The following is a 19,346-nucleotide window of genomic DNA, read 5'->3' as shown; positions in this document are numbered from 1 at the left end:
AAATAAAATAAATTTGTTATACAAATAGCAAATTGTCTCTCACTTCTTTTTATAAAAATTAAAATATTTGTAACATTTTAAATTTCTTTTTAAGCAATGCATTAAGCAATTATTCTTTATCCAGCATTCTGCTAGAGGATAGAGGATATTAATAGAATAGAGAAAAATAGAAACTCACAGGCAGTGCATCTATTTGTATGATTTTCACTCAAAACCAAAATACTGAATACCTATAATTCCAGCCCCAGTATAGAAACCAATTATTTAAACTGTGAAGCTCTATCATGATTGTAAGCAACCTTAAATATTCTGTATTAATGACAATAGGTGATTCTCCTCATTTCTTGCAGAATCCTTGTGCCCTTGAAATCAGATATGTGACTAAACTCAAATGTGTCCACAGTCATTTACAGAAGCTATCCAGGGACTTGATTTCCCATTTGTAGATGGGCAGAATCATCATAGGGTCTCTCTTCCCTCAAGCAACTCAAGTCTACAATCACACAGACTAAGCCAGGGCAGACAGAAACTTAGCAAAGGAAGTCCTTTGCTAAGTTAGCTTCTTGTGATTATTAAATGTTAATTGGAGCCAAGCTTTGATCTCAGGACTCACTTCCAGAGTACCTTGAACAAGGAACTCCTTCTTCACTATTGCGTACTCTGCACAGAGCCAAACATAGTGTTATTAGTATGCTGACATTTAATCAAAACAACATTTTCTGATTAATTAATGTGTACCCAGTGCACTGCTTAGTGCCTGGGAGAAAGAGATAAAAGTCCACAGTGCTTCCTTTTTTTTTTTTTTTTTTTGAGACAGAGTCTCACTCTGTTGCCTGGGCTAGAGTGCCGTGGCGTCAGCCCAGCTCACAGCAACCTCAAACTCCTGGGCTCAAGCGATCCTCCTGCTTCAGCCTCCTGAGTAGCTGGGACTACAGGCATGTGCTACCATGCCCAGCTAATTTTTGCTATATACTTTTAGTTGTCTGGCTAATTTCTTTCTATTTTTAGTAGAGACAGGGGTCTCGCTCTTGCTCAACCTGGTCTCGAACGCCTGACCTCGAGTGATCCTCCCACCTGGGCCTCCCCACAGTGCTTCTTTAGAACTCAGCCCTCTGCTCCCACAGCACCTGCTCCATTCTGCTCTCAACATGTCCACTCCATCCTCTGCACTCCAGTGTCCTGGCTCTGTGTCTGCACCCATTCTTTCCCCTCCACAAGGAACAATGGTGCTTTGGTTACCTCAGATCTCAGAAATACTAACACAGAGAAAGCACCGGTAAGCGTGTGGAAACAAGTATCTTTCTTTCCAATGGAGATCACAGGCATGCAAATTGAGAACTAAAACACATACTTCCAGTACTCCCATTGTTGACTATTGCGGGCATTTGTGCTGTGTGTGCAGACCCATAGTCCAGACCCTGGAAGATGATGAGGCTGAAATCTGAAAGCATGTGAGGTCCTGTTTCCCCACTCTCATGTGGCCTGTTTTAATGTTCACTCTCATTCCTCTAATCCTGAAGTCACTGGCTAATCCTGCTCTGTCTTCTGAGGCCAGGGCTTCTGAGGAAAGAAAGGCCCAGGGGATGTGATACCTGACTTTGCAGAGCAGTGTCCTTCCCTTCACCCCACCCCAAGCCAGATGAAGCTGGACTCTCAGTCTTCGGTTTCTAGTTCTCAACGTGTCTCTCTTAAGTATGGATCATCATGGGAAAGATTTGGAATTCTCTAGTTTTTAGAAGTCCTTCAGATGCCAGCCCTAATATTTCCTGTAGGTCTTTGCAGCACTGCATTTCGGTATATGTAAGGAGAGGTGATCATCCAATTACACTATGTAGATGAGGAAACAGAAACAGAAGAATATAAGTAACAACTTTGGGTTTATTTCTGAGCCAGAAAGTAAAAGAGGCAGAAAGAAGAAAAACAATAAGCAAACGAATCAACAAAAATCAGAGCTCCTAGGTGGGAATTGGTTTTTTCTAAGAAATCAGATAGAAGTCTTAGAGAAATTTATAAGTAAGGGCTGTGTTTTACCTAATTTCTAGGAGAAATTTACATTGTAATCCAAATTAAACATGGCCCTAAAGTTGTACAAAACTACACCTCAGGAAGAAATTAAAAAGTAAATTTTACTTGTGCCGATTTCTGCTTCTTGCATGTGCCAGCTCAATTGAAAGCTAATGGTTTGAAAAGAGGATCGAGGTCTAGAGGAAGCAGATAGGGACAGGATACCTCTCACCAGCTCTCCCCATTTTAATTGGCTTCCTGACTGAGTAGAAAGGGCTCAGTGGATGTTCTAAACCAGACGTGCAACAGCAATTCTCTTGTCATTAGAAACAGAGCAGTAATAGCGCACAGTGCCTGCAGTGTGCGGGCAAGATTTTAGGAGGGGAAGGTCTGTTGCGGGAGAAATCAACGTTGCTCAGGAAAAGGAGTAGAGAAGTCTGACATTTGTGGTAACACAGACTCTGAACAACTGTGATGATAGCTTGAATTACCAACAAAACTTCTTTTTAAAGCTAGTTTTGTTTGGTCCAAATGGCACAGGATCACTTGAGCCCAGGAATTTGAGGTTGCAGTGAGCTATGATGACACCACTGCACTTTACCCTGGGTTACAGAGCAAAGGTTGTTTAGAGTATTTACCGATACAACCTATACCAATAAATTGCTAGCATTTCTAGTTCGTATTAACAAAATAAATGATATTATTAATACAATGATGTAACACCTGCTTACATTGTTGTCTATAAACATGTTTCTTTACAGAGGAATATTTCAAAGATTGATCAGAAAATTGCTGCAATTTTTTCTGTATTTCCACAGTCTAACGTCATGACTGACATTTCATCTGTGTTCAATGTATATTTATTGAATGAATAAATAATCACCCTAGCAACTTGGTTATATAATGATTATCACAATTCTTAAAGCAGATATTATCCTCAATGCAAAAGCACATTTCCTTTGACATATTCACTCCACACCTATGTACACTACATTTTTAAACCTCTTCCTTGTGCTGAGAATTTTCACTTGCCTTATACAAGCCCAGAAGTAATTTTATTCAGTAAAGTTTTACTGGATCCTGTAGTACGTGGGAAAATTGATGTCACTTGTGCTGGGTCAAAAGTACAAAGGCAAAATTCCTATTAGTCTACTAAGTATGTGGCAGAAAATTAGAAGTGTGATGAATCTGTAAAGGAAGGGTACCACTTAAAAGAGAAGGTATGGATCAAGGAACCAGAGTTGTGACTGCTTTAATTTCAGAGTAGACATCCTTCACCCAATGAATACCTAAACATAAGGTAAATAATTTTGGTCCTATAGCAGCTTTCTTTCCTCTGTTTGAAGAAAAAAAATGTATTCAGATAACCTGTCCTTTGGCAGGCAGTGCTAAAGGGCTTCTTGAATCCTTCTTACTGTAATTGGTATTTAATTAATAACTAAGGAAAATATTACTTAATATTATAAGAGTAAACACTCATAAGTATTATCTGGATAAACAGGTGATAATTTTTTTCTCATTGATGCTCATCTCCAGTTTAAAAGAAGCATATGATATTACTTAATTAGGTTAGATATTATTTATCAGACACCAAAATGCATACATTCCAAAATAAAGTATATACAGAACAAGAATAACCTGTTTTGTATCTTCACTCACACGCCTTGTCCACTCTTGCATTTTCCAGATGTGTAAAGTTTGACTGCACTGTAACCGTTGAAAATTGAAATATTAATATTAATTCTTCCAGTGGCTACTCATTCTGCATCTTCCATGTGATTCCATTCTACTAGGCCCTGTTCTTTCTCTGGAAAATGTGGATGATCCGTCTTCTTATCTGTTTGGTTTTCACACTATAGACAATGGGGTTTAGCACAGGCGGGAGTAGCAGGTAGATATTGGCCATGAGTGTGTGCACTACTGGTGATAAATGCTTCCCAAATCTGTGGATCATGGAGGCACCAATAAAAGGGACATAGAAGAGGAGAATAGCACAAACATGAGAAAGGCAGGTGTTGAGGGCTTTGAGCTTTTCCACATTGGAGGCAATGCCCAGCACAGTCTTCAGGATGAGTACGTAAGACAAGAGAATGATGAGGACATCGAGCCCCAGTGTGAGGATGACTACGATGAGGCCATACAGGCTATTGACGCGAGTGCTGGCACAGGCTAGCCTCATTATGTCTTGATGAAGACAGTATGAATGAGACAAGACATTGGAATGGCAGAAGGGTAGCCGCTTTATAAGGAAGGGCACAGGGAAGACCACACAGATTGCCCGGATGAGGGCAGCTATTCCAATCTTTCCAATAATGCCATGGGTGAGGATGGAAGCATAGTGTAGTGGGTCTCGAATGGCCACAAATCTGTCAAAGGCCATGGACACTAGGACTCCTGATTCTGCTATTCCAAATACGTGGATGAAGAACATCTGTGTGATGCATGTGTCAAAGGAAATCTCAGGGGCATTGAACCAGAAGATGCTGAGCATGGAGGGCAAGGTGGACATGGAGAGACTAATGTCAGTGATGGCCAAGATACAGAGGAAGTAGTACATAGGCTCATGGAGACTCTGATCCACCTTGATGACAGCTAGGATGGTACCATTTCCCAGGAGTGTTAGTACATAAAGAAATCCCAAAGGAAAAGCCATCTGAGGGTTCTTGTCTGGCATCTCTGGGATACCTGTCAGAATGAAACTGTGGTGGCTGACATGCGATGAATTCAAGTTCATCATGGTGTTCCACTATCGGGTGAGGCTGGACTCTCCCACTTAGCTCACAGCTCTTAAGTTGAAAATATATTTTCATATAAACAGGTAAATGGCTTTATGAAAGTATAAATAGAATGACAGAGGGAAGAGCAATATTAAAAACAAGCATCTAAATATTTTTTTCTTTTGCTCCTAGAAAGTCACATGTGATGACCTCCCTTCTCTTTGATTTAATTTTTTATCTGAAAAATGGAGATAAGACTAAATATTAAGGCCGGGCATGGTGGCTCACACCTGTAATCCTAGCACTTAAAGCAGGAGGATCATTTCAACTCAGGAGTTCGAGACCAGCCCGAGCAAGAGCAAGATCCCCGTGTCTACTAAAGAAACAGAAATAAATTAGCTAGACAACTAAAAAAATATATACAAAAAATTAGCCAGGCATGGTGGCGCCTGTCTGTAGTCCCAGCTACTCAGGAGGCAGTATGATTGCTTGAGCCCAGGAGTTTGAGGTTGCTGTGAGCTAGGCTGATGCCACGGCACTCTAGCCCGGGCAACAGAGTGAGACCCTATCTCAAAAAAAAAAAAGACAAAATATTAAGTGTTTGGATAGTAGAGAATTAGACTCCTCTTTTGATAGCTCTCAAAGTTTGGCAGAAAAGAAGCAACCATAAACAAAGACTTAACATAGATTATTTTGCTAAATAAATTTTTAAAAAAACCACCAAATTCACACTACCATCACCACACACATACCCACACACAATCACATGGCCATCACAAACCCACCCACACATCTCCATGTGTGTGTAAAGATAGATATATATCACCTGCCTAGGTATCTATTCCACTGTGTTTGTAATGAACTGAATGTGCAAAATAGACACATTAGTGGACAATTTGCTCATATTATCATTTAATCTTCAAAAATTTCAACAATTTATAATTTTCCATAACCTCACTTTAAAGTAGCAAGAAACAGAGAATAAAGGTTATTGGCTCAAGAGAATAACCACAGATAGGACTTTTTGTTAGTCTCCTAATACATCAGAAATTTTGGAGCCGTATTTAAAAACTCTTCCTTCATCAAATCAACACTTGAGCAATTTCCAAACTTATCTCTAAAACATGAAAAAAATTATCTCCTTTCTTTGTCTTCCTTGAGCCAATAAATCATGTATCCTATTTCTTCCCAGCTCTCTAATTGATCTTACTGCATGCACTAGTGCCCCATTCCAATACAGTCTTCATTCTGCAGTCAGAATAGACTTTTTTCCAAAAAATAGCAAATCAAGTTATTCATTCCAAGCAAAATGACTTTAAGGGATCCCATTGTACTTAAAACAAAGTTTAAAATTCTAGGCCTGCAAGGTGCAGCAAGATCCAGCCCCTCCCTCTTCAGCACCAACTCATGTCATTTACTCTTACCTTTGGTCTATTTAATCCAGCCAAATTCATAGTCTTTAAATTCCTGGATCTCACTGAAATATTTCCAGATATAAAGTTTCTACGTTTGTTCTTCCCAGTTCTTTACGCTTTTCCTCACCCACTGTAAAGTCTCTCTTTGCCTAACCAAAGCCTATCTACCCTTCTCAAGTAAGCCTTTTCCAAATACCCAGATAGCTTAAGACTCTTTGGTATGCTGTCTTCACATTTCTGCTCTTTTCCTTCTTAAAAGTCAGTACAGTTAGTTACACATTACATAATGTCTATCTCTCCTACTTGACAGTAAACTCCCTGACATAAAGGAATATTTTCTTGTTCATAAACTCCTTGAGCACATGTAAGGCACAGCTTAACTTTTCCATATGAGTTGAATGAAGAAATAAAACAATGAATGAGTGAATATGGAGATTGAATGTCAATCTTCTTTCAAGCAGTCTTGTATACCCTCAAAACCCTTTCTGATCTTCGGCATGTGGATTAAAAATCTTCAACCAAGGAAAAAAATAATCTATTTTTCTACGAGGCCACAAACAAAAACATAAATAAGCAGTCTGTGAGAGATAGTACGGGCATCTTTGTTTTCACCGAGGTATTTGTGAGAAAGGAGAAAGATACCCCGAGAGCTGGTCGGGGAACTCTGAGCTTGGGGTGGAATTAGGCACACAAGACCAGGTGGGTTTCCTTGCTCATTTTGTTTCCTGTTTCTCTGCTGTAGGATGAGAATTTTCTGTTTGGGAAACATGAATACAAAGAAGTTATTTTGCAAATTCTAATTTCTTAGACACAGAAGATTCTTTGAAAGGGAGTGCAGTCCACTTATAAATGTTGTGTCGTGTCTTCCTAACAGGATCTCAGCCTCTTTCAAAAAATATACTTTGATGTTATGTGAAAGCCCTTCACTTGCTTGAGCCTGCTGACCCCTCATCCCAAAAATTCTGGTGGCTTTCACTCAGGAAGAATCATTTGGCTTATCCCTACTGGAGGTTTTCTTGGAAAATCTTTAATGTTCTTTGTCTAGACCCCCAAGGCCTGCTGAAGCACTGGTCTATGCAAATAGTCGGTTGCTGTTTTCCCCCTCTGTGACGCTAGTTTTGACTCTGCTTTTCTTTACCTGAATGTGTTTTACCCTGTCTTCTCCTTTTCACCCTCATTCTTATCTCCACCATCTTTCTTCTCCTTTTCATCTTCCTTAACTTTTCAGCCCCCTCCTTCTCTATCTTCCAAGGAAATCCCTATGTATTCCTCCATCCCATCTTTATTTTATATTTATCCATGCACTATGTCTCTCCCCCCACAGTATATGCCTTCTTTTATATCTAATAATAACACCTGCATTTTACTTTTTCTTTTCATCTTTGCTTTCCAGAACTGCATGACACTATGTAGACCATTATCATCTGTATTTATTATATCCTTCACTAGAATTTCTGCCGGGATTTAATGAAAAATTTTACATAAATAATTCAATACAGTGTTTGCTTTTATGTAGAGGGCCACAAAACATTTTAAGGTTAATTTGTTACCGGTATCAACCTCTGTGCTCCAGTTCAGAATTAATTGGGCTCCTTCCCTTCCTTGAAACTAGTGTGCAGAACGCTTATGAAGACAACTCAAACCTCTGGTGGTGCCTGGGGCAATCATGATTCTGCAAAGATTTCACAACTTCTCTGTAAATAATCCCCTGTGGAGTGTTATGCAGTGCCACCTGGGCTATTGCCTCTTCCATCCCCATTTCTCTACTAACTCCAACCCTTCCTTTATCTGTCAGACTGCCCTCTCTTCAGCCAACACTTATCTCAAAATTTTCTTCAGTTTGCTTTTATTTGCATCCTCTCAGCCAGTTGTGAACATATACACACATGCATATACATGCGCACACACTGATTTGCCTCATGTTAAATCACTGAGTTTTAAGATTCTAGCTGAATTTTGGTCCAGGGCTTCTGACTCCAAAGCCAGTCTCACTCTCAATGATGAACTAGTGTTGCAATTGGCCCTGCAATAGGGCTAGGGTCTGCTGTTGTTTTGCATAGAGCGAATGGTTGCCTAGACTCTGTCCTTCAGGAACACAGAGGCAAAGTTCTTGGAATTTACTGGACTTCTTTGGTTTTCTGGGTTTTTATTCCAATATATCACATACAATTTATTTCATTTGTTTTAATGCATTTTTCTATAATGATTTTTTTTCATAATTGAGGTAATTCTGAAAATTATAGAGCCAGCTGATTACTTCTGTCTGTTCCTTTTTTGGGTCAGTCCTTCAATTATCCACAGACCCTTTCTGTCTCATCTTTATGCCCCCTTTAATCTCATTTATTTTCCTTCATAGGCATATTTACATTATTACAGGAGAAAACAGAAGTCAGATATAAAACACTATTTTGGGGATACTTTAGTTCAGTCATGACTGAGAGTGTATGGCAAAAGTTTATCTATTTATGTTTAATTTCTAAACCCATTTCTTTCCCAGTGTGTATTACAACCTGAAGGAGACAACGTACACTGTACACTTTAAGGACTAGTGCCTAAATATAAGTGCATCTATATATTTTTGAATAAGAGATTATGAATATGTCTAGAAATCTATGATTTTTCTGTGTATTTATAGTATTAATTATTATATTATATATAATATATATTATATATAATATATAATTCTATGTGATATATATTATAATATATTTTATGTTATATGCTCTATATTATGTATAATAAATACTACATATAATGCTACTATATTATACATATTTCTAATATACACTATATACTATATATATTTCTATAGGTTAGGTTTTAATTTTTTAAACTATCTTTAAGCAACCCTAGTCACTAAGGGCAAAAAGTTAAATGACAACATTTTTAATTTCAAGGAGTTTCGATTTTGTGAGAGTGCTTAGTGGGGACAGAACTAAACACATACAAAGCGCTTGATGCAAATTTTCTGAATGCTTAACTGGTGGCATGGATTCCCCTGAGGACATCAGGACTTGCCTTATCCATATGTACAGACACTGATGCCACCTCTAGCATAACCTTCTCCAGAAAGACTCCAGATTATTCTAACAGTCAGAGTTTCCTAGCATCTGGAACTCTACTCTTTCAAAGGTGTGCCTTTCCATATGTAAGATGGCAAAGTCAGTAGAAAGAGTAGAGTCTGTTAAGTCTGATACATCTTGTTTGAAATCATAGTTTTAATTTTTCAGTTCTTTGATCTTAGGGACAGTTATTAAACCTGCCATTCATTCAGCAATTCCTTGTTATCCATTATTAAACAGCTTCTCCTGGATAAGTGCAGCTATTCCTTCTCCTCCCCATCAGCATTTATACAGCCCAATATGCCTAGAGAAATCACACAACCATATTTTTGCCCATTTTTAAAAAATTGATTCTTTTTGACAATCAGAATTGTTTGGCACAATGGTTGGATAAAGATGAAGTACCAAAACACATTCCCAAACCAAATATTCATGAAAAAAAGCTAATGGTGTCTGTTTAGTGGTCCAGCACTGGTATTATTCACTACAGCTTCATGAAACATGATCAATAGATTACAGGGGATGTCTACTTCATCCAATTGGATGAAATGATGAGGATGCTTGTGATTAAGCAGCTGAGATAGGTCAATAGAGACAAGCCAATTCTGCTTGACCACATGTTACACAAACCACACTGCTCAAAGTACAGAGGCTGGACTTGGGAACTCTCTGTCATCCACCGTATTCCCCAGACCTTGCACCAACTGACTACCACTTCTTCCAGGCTTTGGACTACTTCTTGTAAGGACAAATATTCATTCAGTTCTCAACAAGCTTTGGAAAACTCCTATCATGATTTCATTGCCATTAGCTCTGCAGGCTTCTTCACTGCTGGCAAAAACAAGCTAACATTAAGATGGCAAAATTGATAATTTAGGGGCATACTTTGATTAATTGCACTGCTTCTTGTATGAGATATAATAAATAAACTTTTGATTCAAAATAGTACATTTCATATTTAATGACCTGAATGAACAACATTTGATTGCATAAGAAAGTGAATATAATCAACAATAAGTTAGGGTATACTTTAAAATAACTAAAATAGTAGAATAGAATTGTTTCTAACATGAAGAAATGATAAATACCTGAGGTGATGGATAGCCCAATGACCCTGATTTGATTAATTCATATTGTGTGCCTATATCAAAATATCACATGTACTTTATAAAGATATACAATTATTATGTATCTATTATAATTAAAATTTAAAAAACTAAATTTAAAATAAATAAACCTCCTAATAAATATAAATCTGAAGATTTTATTGCTAGAAAATCTACCTTATAAGAAATGATAAAAGATGTACTCTTGGTGAATGGAAATGACACGAGGCATTATCTTGAATCCAAAGAAGAAATAAACAGCACTGAAAATGACAAATGTATGGGTAATAGAAAGGATCACTTACGTAAATAACATATTATACTTTTTAGTTTATTTAAAAACACAAATTTTTTAAGTAAATAATGATAACATTGAATTATTTGGTTTATGATGTATAAATGCAATAGGTATAAAATAATTTCATAAAGGTTGGGAGAAAATGGATGTATATTATAGAAAATTTGCAATATTTTATTGTGAAGTGGAAAGTAACAAGTTAAAGATGCATTTTATAATTTTTAGGGAAATTATTAAGAAAATTATTAAGAAAATATAGCTGATGAAGTATTAGCAGAGGAATTAAAAAGTTACAATGAATGGTACAATGGTAATGGATTAGATGTTGAGAAAGAGGACAAGACCTGAATTTTGGTTTGGGCACCTAGGAATATTATGGTATAATTAGTGTGATTTTTGAAATTAACCATAAACACAGAGGAAGAAACAATTTTTTTTGTTTGTTTTACAGTATTTTCCATGTTAAATTTCTTATTTGATATCCAAGTGGAGTTATCAAATAAAAAGCTGATCGGGAGATCAAAGTAGAATTCTGGCCTGAAAATACACACTCACAGGTAATGAGCATATAATGATATTTAAAGCTTTATTAAAAGCTTTTTAAAAGTAGTATTTAAAATATTACTCATTGAGAGAATGGGGTTAAAGTATAGGGGAAAAGACCAAATAAAAGACACACCAACATTTTGTGATCTAGGAAGAAGACAAATCATCACCGGATATTGAGAAGTAGAAATTAAAGCAGGAGGAAATATCAAACAGTTTTGCAGAGACCAAGAAAACAAAGTGATTCAACATTGTAATTTTGCACTGTATTGAATCCTGCTGAAAAGGATGAAGAATGTTCTCTGAGTTTAGTAATAAGCAGGCCATTGATGACATTTGCAATACAATGTTGAAAGTCTTTGTTGTAAAGCCTAAAAAAGAATGGGGCGATAACTAAAGGGCATGTGAAACAAGGGTAAACTATTTTTTTAACTTTTTTTAAGAGAGAATTTAAAACATTAAGCCCTGGAGTATAACTGTATGTTGCTACAGCTAGTGAAGCACCATTCATACAGGACCTGAAATTAACTCTGTTTGCATGGGTTGCCCTCACAGGTTTGTACTGGGGAAAACCAGGTCCTCTGAGACCATGACAAAGAACAATTGCTCAGAAGCCCAGAGTCTGTCTAGACTTTGGCCCTAGGGGCATCTCCAGGAAGTCAGCCTCTCATGTCTCCATAGGATCACTCCAGGGGAAACTGGCATCTGCCCCAGCGTTACTGCTTTTAAGTTTCTGTTCTACTGTGGCTGTCAGCATCAGAAAAGACACAAGTTTCCCAGACCAGGCTTTGGGTGAGTTGGGGAGTAATGTGAGGTGCTTTCTTTGGGGTGCTGTCACAGAATGGAGGGGACTGCAGTATGGACAGTTCATAGAAAAATGTAAAGGTCAGCATTGGGTCGTGGGAGTTAAGGAGGTCATGTTGGCTGAGCTTAGTCCGCTGTTTTGTATGGAATTTGCATTAAATGGGAGAAATTGCCCCTGTGGCTAAAAGTAGTTGATCCTCTTCTTTAGAACAAACCATAACTACAAAGCTCAATGATCAGAGTACCTGGATTTAACTTTTAGTTTTGAGATTTGGGTCAAATTAATTAACTTCTGTCACCTTTGTTTTCCTAATGCACGCAGCGGCAATAATAATAGTCCTTTCCCCTAGGCTTTTTGTATCGTTAAATGAGATAGGATGTGTAAACGGCTAAGAAGAGAACTTGGAACAAAAATAAGCAATCAATAAATATTAGATATTTTTATACTTAAAGGACTACATAATTTTAATATTTTTATCCATTATTTATCATATAAGGTTGTTGCTTGTGCTTTCTATATATTTATAAAGAGCCCTGAATGACCACAGTGCTCAGCAAGCATTATTTTTTTCATTTCTTTTTCCTTTTTCATTAAAATAGAAATAACTCTTCTAACTGTAGATGTGGGAATTAAGTGCAAAGAGGAGTACCTTATTCTGCCAAAGGCTAATTAGTGAAACAAGAGCCCTGTAGATTGTTGCCCTTTCCTCCTAAGTCCCAGATCAAGTCCAGTGACAAATACGTTCCTTCCCCAAGTGAGAGATCAATCCTAGGCTCCCACATGAGACAAATCCAAAGGGCCTTCTCTTCTACTCTGCAGCTGAGATCCTTTAAGAGTGTAGGATGCCCATGTCTGTCCCTCAGAGAGCAGCCATTCCACCTGCCTGCCTGTGGAAAAGGTATCGAATGGTAGTTCCATAGTAGATGAAAGGAAATGACTCTCAATGTCCACCCCTCCTCCACCTCTACCTCCACATACTCTTCTAAAGTTACAGAAGCTCCTGCCCTTTTGCTGTGAGGAAAGCTCAGGCCGGATCTTCTCCATGGTCTATTGCTATTATTGAGGGAGACAGAATGAAGCTAAGTCCAGCTGAGAAGACAAGCTCGACGTATTGACTCATGTATAAAGCATACCTGTGTTCAGCCCTAGGCATATGGTACATTCATGCTGCTGATCTTGTTTTCAATATGTTCTTTGCTAAGGGATCTTGGAAGGAAAACAAACAAACAAAAAAAGTTTCTTTTTTTGGTCTTCTGTTTAATCATTATAAGTCTGGTACTTAGTAGGCATTCAATAAATATGAAGTAATTAATCAATAAATTAATTAAACATGAAAAGGTTTTTTCTGAGTTCATGGGATCTTAAGAAATCAAGAGCCTAGTAGGCTATTCTCACCCTAAATCCTGGAAGAGTGCCGCTGGTCTTTGGGATTAAGCTCCTTAGATTGCCAGCACAGTGTTTCTTTTGTGGTTGCTAGTTCTTCCGAATAAATTTTCCTTCTTATTCTCTTGTTATTATTGATTTTTTTAACCACCTTTGACTCCTACTCATGTACCATCCTTTTATCTCTGATTTATCCAGGACCTGCTTCCTCTAAATTTTTTACAGCAAGCAGTAATGGTTAAGTGCAAAGTCACGGAGACAGATCTACAGAATCCAACATCTTGAGCCTTGCAACAGCCACCACTTGCAAGCAACAGATTTCAGTGTTGGGATAAATTGGCTGAGGGATGGAGAGATATTAGCAATACAGAATTTGATGGAAATATGAAAATAATATATGGGTAGGTTTGTACATAAATCTAATAACATGTAAATAGATTTCAGGACATAAATATTTTGAGAGATAATGCTTATACTAAAACAAACATTACCAAAGTTAGGGACAATGGATGAACATTGAATATAGCTAAACTTTGGTGAGTGTTTATTATTTCCCTAATGCTTATCTAAGTGCTCTATCAATAGTCCTAATGAAGACTTTTAACAACTCCATGGTAGATACTATTATTTTTATTTTCATTGTAAAGAGAGGTAAGGGATGAGCACAGAGATTATTAAGTAACCTGTTCAAGGTCATACAGCCAGGATTCAAACCCAAATGGTCTCTCTCCAGAGTCTTTAGTTTTAAAGCTATTTTCCTTTTCAAATTTCTGAAACAGAGACAAAGAGATATAGGTAAAGAGAGACAGATGTTATGCAGTACATAAGTGACAGACCCTCAAATCCAACTGGACCAAATATTTGTCAAGAGGTCAGCTAGGATGTTGCTATCCTTTAACTTGGCAGTCTGCAGCCCCGACTTTTCAAGTTTCAATGGAATTTTCTTCAATGATAAAAATATTCTACATCTGTACTCTCCAATTCTAATACAGTAGCCACTAGCCACATGTGGCTATTGAACACTTAAAATATATCTGGTACAACTAAGGTGAAATTTTAATTTAATTTAATTTAATTAGTTTAAATTTAAATAGGCACACATGTCTAGTTCCTACCATATTGGGCAATGCAGCACTAAACCACTGACTCCCAAGAAATTTCGGATAACTCTTTTCTGTCTCCATTCACTCTCAAGCATTCATACTTTCTGTCTTTTGTGTCTGCTCTGAATTTTATCTAGTGGCTTTGTTCCTTTCTGTGAACCAGGTTCCTATTTCATGTTTTTTTTTAAAAAAAATCCTTTAAGTCTGAATTCTTAACTTGTGTCCATGATGGTTTTCAACAAAATGTAAATTCACTTAATATTTGTGCAAAACTTTGCTTGAATTTATGTGTGTGTGTGTGTGTCTATGCACATTCTTACCTGGCAGACCCTTTATGAGATTCTCTAAAGGGTCATGATAAAAACAAGGTTAAGAGCCACTACAGCACTGTTCTTTCTTATAATCCTGAGCCCTATGTCAGCTGTGGCAAGACTGACCTAAAAAGGTGATTGTCTCAGATGCACGTTTGAATATATATTCTTAAAGACAATAACACAAAATTGAAATGGAAGAGAATTGATTGTGTGGTACTAAGATTTTAATCTTGATCTTTGTCACTGTGAGCAGTGGGTATGAATGTCTAGAATAGCCCATAGATCCACACAGGCCTTACTTAAAGTTATAGTGAGAAATGTAATTGCTGCTAACTCAAGATGGAGTTTATTAGAGCAGACACATAGTAGCATGGAATGAAGAGAATAAGGGTTCTCTATGGAGGGACAGGGAAAGAAGTCCAGATGAATTTTCAACACCAAGGGTACTGACTTTACTAATCTGAACAATGCTTGAACCTCTCTTTTTGGAAACTCTTTATGAATGAATTTCGTCTAGCTGATCCAGCTGTTAATTGCAAAACTTGCAATATTAAGAGGTTATTCTGTTCCCTAAGGAAGAGAAAAATGGATCTCAGAATCCCTTTCCAGATGCACCCTAGCACAAAGAAATCTAATTGCAATAAAGAAAAAAAAATGTCTTTTTGACAATTCCTGAGTAATTGAGACCAGCAATAGGAAGACTTGGAATGTTTTAGAAAAGGGACTAAAGCAACTCTACTCTGGTTCCCAGGTATTCATTTTCTACTACTGATATAAGAAATTACCACAAACTTAGTGTTTTAAAGTAACATGTATTTATTATGTAACAATTTTGTAGGTCAGAACGTGGGTCTCACTGGGCTGAAACCAAGGTTTTAGGAATTCCTTTCTTCAATCCTTTCTGGAGACTCTGGAAAAATTCTCTCCTCTTCTCTTTTCCAGCTTCTAGAGGACATGCACATTCCTTGACTTCTGGTACTCTTCCTTCATTTTCAAAGCCAACAAGTAATGTCCAGTCCTTCTTATGCTGCCATCTTTGTGGTTTGCTGCAGCTGGGAAAGATTCTTCACTTTTAAGTACTCACGTGATTAGATTTGACCTACCTGGATAATCCAGGATAAGCTCTTCATCTCAATGTCCTTAACTTTAATTCCATATGCAAATTCCTTTTTGTCAAGCAAGGTAACATATTCACAGGTTTCAAGGATTCCAATGTGGACATTCTTAGGGGCTGTTATTCTGCCAACCATAGTGGGTCTTTCTAAGGTTCCTTGGGGGCCAAGGTGACTTCTTCCTCCCTCACATGTTTCAAGCTCAGGTCCTTTTACTACCCATAGACCCAGGAAAGCAGGAGATCAGAGCTTTAAATTCCTTAAAGGGTATCTTTTCTCCTCTATCCCACATCATGCAGGTGGAGAAATTAAGTGCCAAAGAGGGAAAGAAGCATATCTAAATCACAACAACTTAAGATCACAACCAAGATACACATACATACATACACACATGTATACATCTGCACATCTGTGTTTAGGAACAGCCCTTAGGTTTGTATTCACTAACATTTTCTTTATGGTTGTTGATGTTCGTGTTTATTATCCACATAACTGCATGATGCCAAATTTTTCCTTATTATTGCAGTCTGCAAGACAGCTAACTCCTTGATGTTTTCAAATGATTTATATCCCTCTTAGGGGCAAATGTTGATTGAAGTTTTTTTTCCTTTCTATTAAGTATTTTAGTATTTTATGAACAGTAACAGAATTCTTGCCTCATGAGGCATATCCATCAGTTTTTGTATCAAGCTGTGAACATGGATGTGTTAGAAAAATATTTTAGCTATTTTCTCTTTTTTTTTTTTATTATTTCAGCATATTATGGGGTACAGATGCCTAGGTTACGCGTGTTGCCCCTGGTTCCCCTCCCCCCAAGTCCGTGTTTCAAATATGTCCATCCTTCGGGTAGTGCGCATTGCACTCCTTGTGTATACAAATACCCGTCCCCTCCTCCCTCCTCCCCCCTCCTCCCACCGCCCTCCCCCTTCCCCAGCATCCAATAGATGTTGTTCTGATATGTGCATTTATGTGTTGATTAGTTAATACCAATTTGATGGTGAGTACAAATGGAACCCGTTCTTTTGCTCTTGTGGTGCCCCACTTTGGATAATGGGCTCAAGTTTAATCCAGGAAAATGTAAGTGGTGCTAGATCACTGTCATTTCTTATAATTGAGTAATATTCCATTGTAAACAAATACCAAATTTTGATAATCCACTCATGGATTGACGGGCACTTGGGTTGTTTCCACATTCTTGCAGTGGTGAATTGTGCTGTCATAAACATTCGGGTGCAGATGTCCTTATCGTAGAATGTTTTGTGCTCCTTTGGGTAGATGCCTAATAGTGCTATTGCTGGATCGAATGGTATTTCTATTTTTAGCTCTCTGAGGTATCTCCAAATTCTTTTCCACAGAGGCTGCACTAATTTGCAGTCCCACCAGCAGTGTAGAAGTGTTCCTGTCTCTCCACATCCTCGCCAACATTTGTTGTTTTGTGTTTTTTTGATAGAGGCCAATCTCACTGGGGTTAGGTGATACCTCATTGTAGTTTTGATTTGCATTTCTCTAATGATTAGAGATGTTGAGCATTTTTTTATATGTTTGCTGGCCATTATTCTGTCTTCTTTTGAAAAGTTTCTGTTCATTTCCCTTGCCCATTTGTTGATGGGGTTGTTTGATTTTTTCTTGTTGATTTTTTTGAGTTCTAGATAGATTCTGGTTATCAGCCCTTTATCAGATGTGTAGAGAGCAAATATTTTTTTCCCCCATTCTGTGGGCTGTCTATTCACTCTAATGATAGTTTCCTTGGCAGTGCAGAAGCTTTTTAATTTGATTAGATCCCACTTATTTATTTTTGTTGCTGCGGCGATTGCTTTGGGGGTCTTCTTCAAGAATTCCTTACCTAGGCCAATGTCTGAAAGGGTCTTCCCAACATCTTCATTTAGAATTCTTAAGGTTTCATGCCTTAGATTTAAGTCTGTTATCCACCTTGAATTGATTTTTGTGAGAGGTGAGAGGTAGGGGTCTAGTTTCAGTCTTCTGCATGTAGCTATCCAGTTTTCCCAGCACTGCTATCATCTCAATACTTATTGTCACTGATTCCATTGAAGGATATTTGACTTAATAAGCTCTTCTCTTTTTGTCTAGTCAACCACTGTTCCACTATGTCACCGCTCAACCAAACTACTGATAACCACCAGACCTTCTTCACTCTGACTGGGATTGCAGGAATGCCAGAGAAGGACTTGTGGATGGCCTTGCCCCTCTGTCTTCTCTACAGCACCACGTTCCTGGGCAATGTCACCATCCTTGTTGTGATCAAAGTTGAGCGAAGTCTCCATGAGCCTATGTATTATTTTCTGTCCATGTTAGCTGCTACTGACCTTAGCCTTTCACTATCTTCCATGCCCACCATGGTCAGTGTTCACTGGTTCAGCTGGCGCTTAGTATCTTTTAATGCTTGTATCACCCAGATGTTCTTCATCCACACCTTTGAGGGAGTAGAGTCAGATGTTCTGGTGACCATGGCCTTTGATCGCTTTGTGGCCATCTGCTTTCCTTTGCACTATACTACCATTCTTACCCATGGCATCACTGGCAAAATTGGAGCAGCAGTCCTGCTGCAGAGTGTGGGGGCTGTGCTCCTTGTGCCTTTCCTCATCAAAAGGCTACCTTTCTGCCACTCCGATGTCCTCTACCATGCATACTGCCTCCATCAGGATGCCATGAGGCTTGCCTGTGCTGACACAAGTGTCGATAGCATCTGTGGCCTGCTGGCTGTGATCTTCATTATTGTGTTAGATGCCTTAATCCTCTTGGTGTCTTACATTCTAATCCTCCAGGCAGTGTTGGGCATTGCTTCCCGGGAAGAGAGGCTCAAGGCTATCAACACCTGTTTCTCTCATATCTGTGCAGTGCTGCTTTTCTATGTGCCTCTCATCGGCATGACCCTGTTCATCGCTATGGGAAGCATCTGTCACCAGTAATACACACATTTATGGCCAATGTCTACCTGCTGCTCCCTCTTGTGCTCAGTCCCATTGTGTACAGTGTTAAGACCAAGCAGATCCGGCGGCACATCATCCAGGCGTTCTGTGGGGGCAGGGTTGGCCCCTAACAGCATCTACTCTTTCTGTGCAAATGTAATCAAGTCAGAGAAGAGTATCAAATGAAGCACTGTTCTACAGAAATTCCTGAAGAAATGGAAATGTTTCATATCTCTGCTGTTTAGCACAGTAACCAGTAGCCACACATGGCTATTCAGCACTTCAAACATTGCTAACACAAGTGAGGAACTGAATTTTAAATTTATTTAAGTTTAGTTAATTTAAATGTAAATTTAAATAGTCATATGTGGCTATTACCTACTGTATTGAACAGTACAAATACAATAGGTTGTGAGATGACATTGCATAATGGTTTTGATGAAAGCAATAATTTATTGCAGCTTGATAAAAATATGGACTTTTATACTTCAAAATCATATATAACAAGTTTTTAAACTTTTATACACAATAAAATTTTCTCATTTTGGTATATA

General features: G+C 38.0%; 2 protein-coding genes across 2 annotated transcripts; one reads left to right on the top strand and one right to left on the bottom strand.

Annotated features, from left to right (window-relative positions):
• Positions 1 to 3,793: 3,793 nt before the first annotated feature.
• Positions 3,794 to 4,738, bottom strand: LOC105811368 (olfactory receptor 51H1-like). The gene has a single exon (XM_012645551.1). The coding sequence runs from the start codon at positions 4,736 to 4,738 to the stop codon at positions 3,794 to 3,796; it is 945 nt and encodes a 314-aa protein (XP_012501005.1).
• Positions 4,739 to 17,970: 13,232 nt separating this feature from the next.
• LOC105811367 (olfactory receptor 51H1-like) lies at positions 17,971 to 18,923 on the top strand. Its single transcript, XM_012645550.1, is given in 2 exon segments — positions 17,971 to 18,754; positions 18,757 to 18,923. Coding segments are annotated over 2 exon segments (951 nt in total).
• Positions 18,924 to 19,346: the final 423 nt, after the last annotated feature.

The sequence above is a fragment of the Propithecus coquereli genome, unplaced genomic scaffold, assembly GCF_000956105.1.
Source record: "Propithecus coquereli isolate 6110/MARCELLA unplaced genomic scaffold, Pcoq_1.0 Scaffold235, whole genome shotgun sequence".
NCBI classification, from domain to species: domain Eukaryota; kingdom Metazoa; phylum Chordata; class Mammalia; order Primates; family Indriidae; genus Propithecus; species Propithecus coquereli.
Note: the sequence above shows the minus strand (reverse complement) of the source record. Positions and strands in the feature narration are given on the sequence as shown.

Bases quoted from the DNA above. Each gene is read 5' to 3' on its own strand.
- LOC105811368 (XM_012645551.1), bottom strand. From the start codon at position 4,738: ATGAACTTGAATTCATCGCATGTCAGCCACCACAGTTTCATTCTGACA.